The sequence below is a fragment of the Penaeus chinensis genome, chromosome 27, assembly GCF_019202785.1.
Source record: "Penaeus chinensis breed Huanghai No. 1 chromosome 27, ASM1920278v2, whole genome shotgun sequence".
NCBI lineage: Eukaryota > Metazoa > Arthropoda > Malacostraca > Decapoda > Penaeidae > Penaeus > Penaeus chinensis.
The window spans coordinates 21,922,742-21,935,241 of NC_061845.1; the positions used below are offsets into that span (position 1 = coordinate 21,922,742).

The 12,500-nt window shown below is 35.7% G+C and overlaps 1 protein-coding gene across 1 annotated transcript in view; it reads right to left on the minus strand.

The window, feature by feature from the left end:
- LOC125039507 (serine/threonine-protein kinase Nek4-like) overlaps nt 1–12,500 on the minus strand; it is a 381,570-nt gene that overhangs the window by 355,689 nt on the left and 13,381 nt on the right. The window contains exon 2 of the mRNA XM_047633530.1: nt 4,037–4,513. Coding sequence (XP_047489486.1) covers nt 4,037–4,088 — 52 coding nt within the window. The 5' untranslated portion in view covers nt 4,089–4,513. The remainder of the gene's footprint in view (nt 1–4,036; nt 4,514–12,500) is intronic.

Here is a 12,500-nt window from a genome sequence, read left to right on the forward strand (position 1 = left end):
AGTGCATGTGCATGTGCATATGCATGTGTATGTGTATGTGTGGATACGTGTTAATAGAGACATATCTAGTTCGACGAGAAACGGCCTGAGCACGTGATGAGATCGTCAAGAGGCAATTTCAAAATGGAATCACCGAAGATTGCCTCATTCTCTGTGACGCTAACAACCAGATCATTAGTAATCTCAGCCTCAAGTAGGTCATTACAAGCATCTTAATTACCAATTACTTTCTATGTCGAAGCTCATTTATATCCACATGAAATGTCATTAACGGTAGCCCCGAGACCGTGCTTAGGATATAATTACACATTTAGAATATTTAGAATGATTACATTTGGAATAACAATTCAGAATGCAGATTTATCATAAACTGTTTTAGAATACAGATTTGGAATAAACAGTTAAGAGAGTAGGGTTCAGGTATTTACATTTAGAATATATTAAGAATACAGATTCAGCACAGTTAAATTTAGAATATATTTAGAATACAGATTCAGCACAGTTAAATTTAGAATAAATATTTCGACCCAAGGATTTAGAATCCAAAATATTCATATTTAGAATACGATTTCAGAATAAGACCATACAAACTTAGAATTGAGACTATCGAAGATATTTGTAAGTACGATTCTAATGGTAATCGACATATGAAGAAATTGTGATTTATAGCGATAATGAATTACACTAATGATAATTTCCCGTCAAATATGGGGGACACATTAACACTTATGATATGTTACTTCCAATAACCACAATAATTATGAAAGGAATATAGAGAGTGATAATAATAATAATACTATTAATAGCAATAGTGATAACAACAAGCAGATGATGATAATAATGATGATGAGGATAATGATGATAATGATGTTGTTAATTATAATAATAATGAAAAGAAGAATATCAATAATAGTAGTGACAGTAACAATAATAATAACAACTGTCAATAAAACAATGAAAGTAAAGAAAATAACAGGAATATTGATAACAATGGGGGTGAAATTATGAAGAGTTGCAGATTCATTCAACCCGCTCGGAAGTGCATTTAGGTCATTCATTCAACATGTGAATGAAGTCGTTGCAATTAAGTGAGGATTACGATGCAACTTTTGCTCGTCTTTTACAACTTCTTATTGGTTTAAAAAGGAAGTATTTTCTCTGTCGGACTTTTAGCTTCTCGAAGTTTCTTTTCTTTATATGACTGTCTGAGATTATATATATATATATATATCCATATATATATCAATATCTATATATATATATCCATATATATATCCATATCTATATATATATCCATATATATAACCATTACTATATATATATCCATATCTATATATATATCCATATCTATATATATATCCATATCTATATATATATATCCATATTTATATATCCATATCTATATATATATATCCATATCTATATATATATATCCATATATATCCATATCTATATATATATATCCATATCTATATATATATATATATATATATATCCATATCTCTCTCTCTCTCTCTCTCTCTCTCTATATATATATATATATATATATATATATCCATATTTATATATATATGCGTGTGTGTGTGTGTGTGTGTGTGTGTGTAAATATGGATATATATATAGATATGGATATATATATGAATATATATATATATACACACACATATACACACACAAACACACATATACATGCACTACAACACGTATTAGTTAAAAGAGACATGATAGGAGTTGCTCTAGGGAGATTTTTAAAACCAATTTGACTAGAGAAATCAGAAGCCTAAAGGAAGTAGATTTCAACACGACTCATTATTCTCTTTGCCTGAATTTTAATCAGAAATAAAAGTAACCCTGTTTAAATCTTACTCTAGAGAGCACACAGTACATCTAGTTAATTGGCTGCTAACTTGCTACGGAAAACCTCGTCTCCTTCTTCATATCATTCGAAAGAGATAAATAATAATAATAAAAAGAAATGCCTTATTAGTACTTGAACAAACATAAATTTCCTTTAAGGCATAACAAACGTAATATTGGCGTACCTTAATTTCTACCTCATTACACAATGAAAAGAATTCAGAATACAAGTACATCGTCATTGATTAGTAGATTTAAGAACAATTAACTGTGTAGTCTTTGTATGTACAGAAGAGAATGCGGGTCTATCTTATAAATAAGGGAAAAGAACATAATCAAGGGAATGACTCACAAGCCACTTGGACCTTGAAAATAATGCATACGAAATAAGGTTTTTGAAAAATCTTAAATCCCTCGCAAACTTAATATTATAGGATCATCTCGTAAAGACTTTGATCCATGCAGTGGAAACCCTAACCTTTGATAATATTCGCTATCTTTAGATATTGAACGTTTCAGATTAAAGCCTCTCTCTTTTTATCTTTAAATATCTGGCTTATGTAGTTATGTAAATGCTCCCTTTATAACCATGCTTTCCAGGCGACACACAACACCATGTTTCCTTCAGTTTTGTCAGAAAAACAACTACAGGGAATCCACTAAAATAAAATATTTCAAATTTTCTGTCTACTTGCCTAACCTCGTAGGTATTTTAGTATTCCAATCTGCTTAGCTAGTTCTCGAGCTCGTAGATGCTCTACACCTGTGGTTCCCAGTCTTTTTATCCTCACGATCCCTTTCCTTACCCTCGCGATCCCTTTCTCAAATCTATCTGCGATCCCCGACATCAACCATTCCATTTATATTTTTTTTCTAACCACACGCTTTTAAGGAAAGAAGAAAAAACAAACACACTGTGCAAGTCTGATATACCTCATGGTGATCCAATAATCCCTGAAGACATAGTTCATAGCAAATTATGAACACGACCGCTGTCGACGCCAAGCAAACCGGCCTTTGTCTCCCTCAAGGCTTCGCAATCCCCAGCTGACCCCTCGCGACCCATCCGTTGGGATCCACTGCTCTAGAATGCTCACTTTCATATGTCTATTTCCATTTGACTCCTAAATAACGCAATATATATCTCTTGCCCCTTTCACCTTCATTCGCCCTGTAGTTTTGAGTCCAGTCATTGATAGGTAAAGAGTGTATTTTGTTAATTAGTCATATACGTTCAGAGGAAGCTGCTGCCACTCATGTATTTCATACTTAAACTGCGTCACAACTTATTGTATAATATAAGATTGATCAGTTATGATAATGAGAAACATCCGTAATATATACACACTGCATCATTACCTCATACACATCATTATGATTTAGATAGCAAAGCAAAGACGCGAACATATAAGTGTGCGATCTGAAATTCTAATTGGATTAAGGACAGCCATCGCAGCGCTGGGTTTAATTTTCATTACGTGCCTTCGTTTCCCGGCAGCAAGCTTTACTGATTCAGTAATATAATTGCACACACGCACATCGACACACACGCGCACACAGACATACACACACATAATATATATATATATATATATATATATATATATATATATATATATATATATATATATATATATATATATATATAAGCGTGTGTGTGTTTGTGTGTGTGTGTGTAAGCACACCGATACACACGCGCACACAGACATACACACACATTATATATATATATATATATATATATATATATATATATATATATATATATATATATATAAAAGCGTGTGTGTGTTTGTGTGTGTGTGTGTAAGCACACCGATACACACGCGCACACAGACATACACACACATTATATATATATATATATATATATATATATATATATATATATATATATAAGCGTGTGTGTGTTTGTGTGTGGGTGTGTAAGCACACCGATACACACGCGCACACAGACATACACACACATTATATATATATATATATATATATATATATATATATATATAAACGTTTACATACATACACACACACACACACACACACACACACACACACACACACACACACACACACACACACACACACACACACACACACACACCAATGCAATAACATGAACAATTCTACAATAAAAGCACAACCATCAAAGATAAAACTAAAATAAACAGCAACGCACCTTCCTCCCCCTCGAAGGAGGACTCCTTCTTCTTGGAGGAGAGTGCCCCCATGGTCCTCCTCCTCTTAGCTTGACATGAAGAAACCTCTGACCTCTCTTCTCTCCCTCCTCTTCCTCCTTCTCGTCTTCTTCCTCTTCCGGTCTTCTCAAATCATTTACATCCTACCAGGGTATTATATGCTTGTTTTTTGTTTTCTCTTTCTGTTTTTCTCTCTTTAGCCTTCTAATTTTCTACAAACAATACTTTCTACGAACGATTATTATTATTTTTCACTGAATAACCAAAAAAACTCAAAACACAGACACTCTCCACCGATTTCCTAAGTGGACTTTTCTCGCCCAATCATTTCACTTTGTGTTTTATTATTACTATTTCTGTTATCATTATTATTGTCCTTCCTCTCCATGACTGTCCTTTCCCCTCGTCCTTGGAGATCCTTCGAAGGACAATCGACGTGCTGGCCGCCGGAAGGATCGCTGGAAAGAGATGGAAGAGAGTCAGTTTATGCGGGCTGGACAATCGCCTTTTATTGGCTTGTATTAGTTGCATGTGATTGCGTTTATATAGATGTATACATATACTGTGTGTGTGTATATATATATATATATATATATATATATATATATATATATATATATATATATTGTATATGTATATATATATATAAATACATACATATGTGTGTGTGTGTGTGTGTGTGTGTGTGTGTGTGTATGTGTGTGTGTGCGTGTGTGTGTAATGAATATATATGTATATATAACTAACAAACTAAATAAGTATATATTCATATATATGCGCGTGAGCACGAAAATGCACACACACACACACACACACACACACAAACACACACACACAGACACACACACACACACACACACACACACACACGCGCGCGCGGGTGGGCGATTTGTGTGTGCATTTGCACGGATTTGCATAATTTGGGTAAATCAATATATATATATATATATATATATATATATACGGTAGTGAGTGAGTCTGTTGAGAACCACCAACAATGATTACCAAAACAACTACGGTGAAGCTGCTGACAGAAAGGCAGTGTCTTTTGCGAAAAGGCGGTTTATCAGTGCAACTGGTAGTTCACAACAGAAGCAGAATATGTCTGGCTGCAGTTTAGTTCTACCGAATAAAAGGCAGAGAAAACAGTCCTGATTAGATGAAACTGCGAGCAAAGAAAAACTCGCTTGTTTTATAGCTCCTGGCCACATCCTGAATATGAACCTATGAGGGATGCCACAGCTGATCAGCTCAATGATCATTCTGTTTCATGAAAACACACACCCACACACACACACACACACACATACACACACACATACACACACACACACACATATATATGTATATGTATGTATGTAGGTGTGCATATATATACTATATGTATGTGTGTGTGTATGCGTGTCGTGTGGCAATAGAGCCTTTAGAGCCTCACCCACTCCCTATCCCCCGTGGGGCAATAGCCTCTTACCCTATTCCTCCCTAACTTCTCCCTCATGTCGTGTGGCAAAAGCCCCTTACCCTATCCCTCCCTCTCTTCCCCTCTCCCCACCCTCCTTCCCCTTCCCCCATGTGGCACAGCGCCTCCCCCCCCCCCCTGCCTGCCCCACGATAACTTGGTTAAGCCGCTACGAGTCCTCAATTAGCGAAACCGTCACTCCGTCCGACCGGCGGCGAGGAGATCAAAGTCCCTTCTCGCCCGCACTCAACCTCACTCGAGTCAGTTAACTCGCGTTTCTCTCTTGATCTTTCGCTCTGCGTAATGTATCTTGTTTTCCCTCTTCCGACGTCTCATTCTCTCTTTTTTTGTTGATTGATTTGCTAATTATTATTATCATGACCACTAATAATAATGATACCTTTATTATTGTTATTATTATTAATGTTCACTTCTTGTTTTTTTTATATTATTGTTGTCATTATGGTTAATATTACTATTGCCATTATCATTGTCATTATCATTATTACTATTATCATCATTAATAGTATCAACATGATTATCATTATCCTTTCACCTTCATTATCAACATAATAATTTCTTATTTTACTTTTCGCTGCTATTCTTTCCCTCGGGTCTTGATTTCTGCGTTTTTATTTCTTCGTACTCCTCGACACAATTTTTTTTTTCTTTTTAATTATGTCTTTTCCCCAACGTCCCAGTTTTATGAATGTTACGCCATATTTTCTTCACACTGTGCATTATAGAAGTGCTCAGTGACCCGTTAATTGTGTGTGCGTGTCTCTGTGTGACTGTGCCTTTGTTCGTCTTTGCTTATTTCTTGATCTCTCTGTTTCGTGATTTAGCTCTGTTTTCTTTCCTTTTTTTTGTCTGTTGTGGGTTTCTTTATTTGTCTGCCTGTCTCTCTCTCTCTTCCTCTCTCTTTCTTCTTTTCTCTTCTCTTCTCTCTCTTTCTCCTTCTCTCTCTCTTTCCTCCTTCATTTCCTCTAGGTGTATGTGTATTTATGTGTGTGTGTGTGTGTGTGTGTGTGTGTGTGTGTGTGTGTGTGTGTGTGTGTGTGTGTGTGTATAGTGTGTGTGTGTATAGTGTGTGTGTGTGTGTGTGTGTGTGTGTGTGTGTGTGTGTGTGTGTGTGTGTGTGTGTGTGTGTGTGTGTGTGTGTGTGTGTGTGTAGTGAGTGTGTGTAGTGTGTGTATATTTATGTGTGTGTGTGTGTGTGTGTGTAACTCACATGGAGGAGGGGTGCAGTGGGAGCGTTCTCGTCTAGCAATCTTGTTGACCTACGTTCAAATCCCACGCTGCCAGTGTATGGTACCCAGGCCATTCCTTACACCCAGAACAAGAATAACCATTGAAAGAAATGGAATTTAACATTCTCCTTCTCTCTATCCTTCCCTCCTTCTCTCTCTCTCTTTCACTCTCGCATTCTCTCCCCTCCTCCTTTATTTCATCTCTCTCTCTCTCTCTCTCGCTTCCTCTCTCTCGACCTCACACATCTATTTCTCCTTATATTTCCCAGCGCTTTCATCCATCAGTCTTTCTTTCTGTCTATACATTTCCCTTTTGCCTCTATTCCCTCCGCCGTTTCCATTCCACTTCCTCCAGAGAATCTTCTTGCCTCGCTCTCTTCTCGCCTCTCCGCTTCGCCCTTCCTTCGCTTCTTCGCTTTCTTGTCTCCTAACGAATGCCGGAGAGTTATCTTCGTGTAAGGAAATTTCAGGGTCCTTTTCTTCCCTACTTTCCTGCGTCCAATCCCTCATAGTCTAAATCTTCGCCTTCTCTCTTATCTTTCTTTTTCTTCTTCCTGTTTCCTTTATTTCTTTTTTTTGTTTGTCTCTTTTTTCGCTCCTCTTTCCTCATTCATTTTCTCTTTCTCCCTTTTTTTTCACTTGTTATTTCTTTTTTGTCTTTTCTTTTCGTATCTTTCCCTACTGCCCCTGTCTCCTTGTTTCCTTCTCGAATTTACCCCCTTCTCTCTTCCTCTCTCTATCTTTCCCATTCACCCTTCTTTCCGTTCCCCCTTCCCTATTCTTTATTCTTCTTCCCTTTTCCTCGCCTCTTTTCTCCCATCTCCTTGCTTCGCCCCTCTTTTCTTCTTTCCTTTCCCCTTTCCCCTCCATTTATTCCATTTTCACTTTCCACGCCTCTTTTCTCCTCTCTCCTCCCTTCGCCACTCTTTCCTTCTCTGCCTTCTCCCTTTCCTTCCTCCATCCCTCTCTCCTCCTTTCGCCCCTCTTTCCTTTCCTCCTTCCCATCCCCTTTTTCCTCTTCCCATCACCCCATCCTTTTTTCCCTTTCGTCTCCTTCCTCCTTTCCCTTCCCCCTCGATATACCTGTACTCCTTTCCTTTCTCCCCACTCTCCTTCCTTCTCTCCTCCCTCCTTTCTCTCCGCCTTTCCTATACCTTTTCCCCTTTCCCCGCCAGCCCTCACAGCGTTGACAACCCGCGCATTACTTTCCCACTTTGCTTCGTCACCCGTATAATCTGGTGGTTTGGAGGCCGCTCGGCGTGAAGGCCAGAGAAGCAGGCTGGAAGGAGTACGTTGGGGGTTAATGGCAACACGATTTTGCGTTCGTGCGGATTGTAGCGTTGAATGCAATTTGGTACGCTTGTGCTTCAATGTTGAGGAGTTAAAGCTTGGGTTTAGGTGCAAGGAGATCGTAGCGTGATGATTTGGTGGTCGATGTAGGATGTGGATTTTTTTTGTCTCTAGCTCTTTCTTTCTTTCTTTCTTTTTTTTAGTTTTTAGTTTTGAGATGTTGAAACTTGGTTTTTAAACGTGGAGAAAGAGTAGTGATTTCGTGTTTGATACAAGATGTAGAATGATGTTTTGTGTGTGTGTGGTTGTTGAAGTTTGTACTTTATGGAATGAGAATGTAGGATGGCGTTTCGATTTTTTTTTGTGTAATGTCGAATTGCGTTTTTTCATATTTGGTAAATATAAAACAGTAAATCTGAGCTTGACGTGTGATACTGAAAGATGGTTTATATGTTTATTTGAATTTAGCACAGGAGTTTGCGCTTGAAGTGAAATATATGGTGAATAGTATTTACTTGAAAAATGTATAATGATGATTTTGAGCTTGATGTAAGATATTGAATGGTGAGTCTATATGTGAATTTTAAACGTTGGTTTTATGATTCATGAATACTGAAAAATTTATATTGATCGTATTGAATTTCATACAAAATACTGAATGTCAAAATAACAAAGTACTGGATGTAAAACGGTGATTTCAGACATAGAATGTGCTCCATTAGCGCTGGAAATCATTAGATACAAATACAGAATAGGAAAATGATGGGTTTTCTTCCACGTAAAATGTACAATGATAGCTGCGAGCTGTTTCCACTAAGAACTCATACTATTAGAACTCGACATGAGATTCAGTGTAAAATTTTACAAAGTTTACCGTCGTAAAAAGATTTCGCTCAATATCCCGGCAGTGTTGTTACACATATGTGCGTGCAGGAGGAGATAGAGTCACTGAGTATGGAAGAAAGTGAGTATAACAATTATACGTCTCATAAAACGATGTACTGTTCCTACGTTCTTGGATCATTATAAAAAACAACAACAGCTACAACAAATTGATATAAAATAATTTAAATGACTTCCAAAGAAAAGAATCATCCTGCATATTACGACAGAAAAGCTTTAAAGAAACACCGCCAACAGCGGCTTCAAACTTTCTTGTCAACAAAGCCTCTAAGGGAAGTGTAAAACGCTGTTAAACATTCAGCTGCGTGATCATATCCTAAATACCCTCAATGACCGTCAAGTTTTGTGTGTGTGTGTGTGTTTGAGCATGAGTAGGGGTATGGATGTGTGTGTCTGCGTGCGTGCGTGTGTGTGTGTGTGTGTGTGTGTGTGTGTGTGTGTGTGTGTGTGTGTGTGTGTGTGTGTGTGTGTGTGTGTGTGTGTGTGTGTGTGAGAAATTATGAGTATGAGTATGAATGTGTGTGCGCGTCCGCTCTGCTTTCCCTTCTTCTCAATTTTACACATTCCGTTGCTGTACGCCTTACCCCTTGGTATGCAATATGCACATAGGCGCGTAATACTACTACAGATTAATTAATACTGATTAAGGTCGAACGGGTGGATGAAAAAAAAGGAATTCCTGCGAAAATCAATCAAATAACCTGACTCAAGTTGGTCTTGAAATGAAAACTTTTCATGGACTCGACGAACAGTAACGATGAGTGTCCGTTTATACAGACATGTACGCACACACACACTCATACAGGCACACACACACACACACACACACACACACACACACACACACACACACACACACACATACACAAGAGAAAGAAAACATCTACCTACACACATATGATAACACACATACGGAAACAATCACATGCACACAAACAAAATACAGATACAAAAATCAAAAAATAAAATAGGAAACAGAGAGAAACCGAGACACACAAAAGGCAAGACACAAAGCGAGCGCACAAAGGCATCAGCCACACATGACACGGCGGGCGGCGGCGGCGGCGGCTAATGGGTCGGGCGGCGGCGCTCGAGCGCTTATCGGCGCCCGAGGCTCGCTTCCGGTGATACGGCGCCGCGCGGCGGTCGGCTGCCCCGTCACTGCCCTGGCGGGTGCGCTCTGGAGAAACATGTACACCACACAAAACTCACTCATAAATATGTACATACACGAATTCATATGCACACACACACACACACACACACACACACACACACACATACACATACACATACACACACACACGCACGCAGACAGACAGACAGACACACACAAACACACACACACACACACACACACAAACACACACACACACACATACATACTCACACACACAGACTCACACGCACGCACACAGACACACACACACATACTCACACACACATACACATACACACACACACACACACACACACACACACAGACAGACAGACACACACACACACAAACACACACACACACACACACACAAACACACACACACGCACACACATACTCACACACACACACATACTCACACAGACACACACACACACACACACACACACACACACACACACACACACACACATACACACATACTCACACACATACACACAAAAACACACACACACAGATATATACACACATACACAAACTCACATCTATGTATATACGTATGTGTATGTGTATGTTTATGTTCATGTTTATATATGTGTTTGTGTGTGGGTGTATGCTTACATATATACATATAAATAATAATAATAACAATAATAATAACAATTATAATATTAATAATGATAATAATAATAATAAAATAATAGCAATAATGATAACAATATAAACAATAATAATAACAATATAAACAATAATAATAATACTAATTATTATTATGATAATAATAATAATAATAATTATTATTATTATAATAATAATAATAATAATAAAAATAATAACAATATTAATAATGATAATAATAATAATAACAACACACAAACATGCAACACACAAAATCTCACACACATTACATAGAAATTCACTCCTTCTCCCAAACGTTTTTAACCGGAAGTCAATTAAGCTCTCTTCCGATTCCTTCAGCATTAAGAAATATATTTAAACTTTAAATCGTTATATCCTTATACCTTGAAAAACTGTACATGTAATTTCATAACCCACACAACTGCAAGATTTTGTGACCCGAACTTAACCTAACTTATTAATATTCACGCACGTCACAGAGGTTATGCCGTTGAGTTTCCTTCAAGCTAAAGCTACGATTTATAAGCCGTTGTCATATGTCATTTGTTGTCAAATGATTTTATAAGGCGTGAATTTTTGGGACAAAGTTACACTTAAAAAAAAAAAAAAAGGAAAAAAGAAGAAAAAAAAGTTCCGATACATAGTCAACGATTGCACTGTAAAGGCTATGACACATTTCCTTTGATAGATAAATCTTACTAATTTAATTGTAATATTCAGCATGATCATTACTTCCATTCTTCTTTTTCTCAATTAACATAATTATCATTATAATTATCATCATCATCATCAGTCATCATTATAATTATTATTATTAATATTATTATTATCATTATTGTTGCTGCTATTATTAATTGTTATTATTGTAAATATTATTATTATCATTATTACTATTACTACTATTATCATCATTATTATCATCATTACTATTATTATCATTATCATTATTATTATTATTATTATTATCATTATCATCATTATTACTGTTACATTATTATCATCATTATTACTATTATTATTATGATTATCACCATCATTATAACTATTATATCCTTATTATCCTTATCATTATAATGGTGAGGATGATAATGAGGATCATGAGTATCAACATCATCATCATTATCATCACCATCACCATTAGAACCATTATCATTGACAAAATCATCGCCTTACTCAAATTGGCTAATAATTACGGTTTCATTAATATTCTTTAGCGTTTATCTAAGAACAGAATAATTACTTAAAAATCTCAAATGTGTTTTTTTTTTTTGAACGCATAATATTAATAATTTTCGTATCATGATGATGATAATGATGATTATGATAACAGTAAAAACGATGATGTTCATAATAATAATAATAATGCTAACAATAATAATAGTAAAATAATAATAATGATAATAGTTATACTAGTACTGCTAATACTACTACTAATAATAACAACAACAACAAAATTACAATAATAATAATAACAATAACAATAATAATGTTAATGATAATAATAGTAATAATAATAATAATTATTATTATTATCAATATAATAACAATAATAGTAATAGTAATAATATTTCTTATTATTATCAATATGATAACAATAATAACAATAATATTACAATAATAACAATAACAATAAAAATAATAATAATAAAAATAATAATAACAACAAAAATAATAATAACATTAATGGCAATAATAATAACAATAATGATAATTATATTCATAATCATGATAATAACAATAATAAT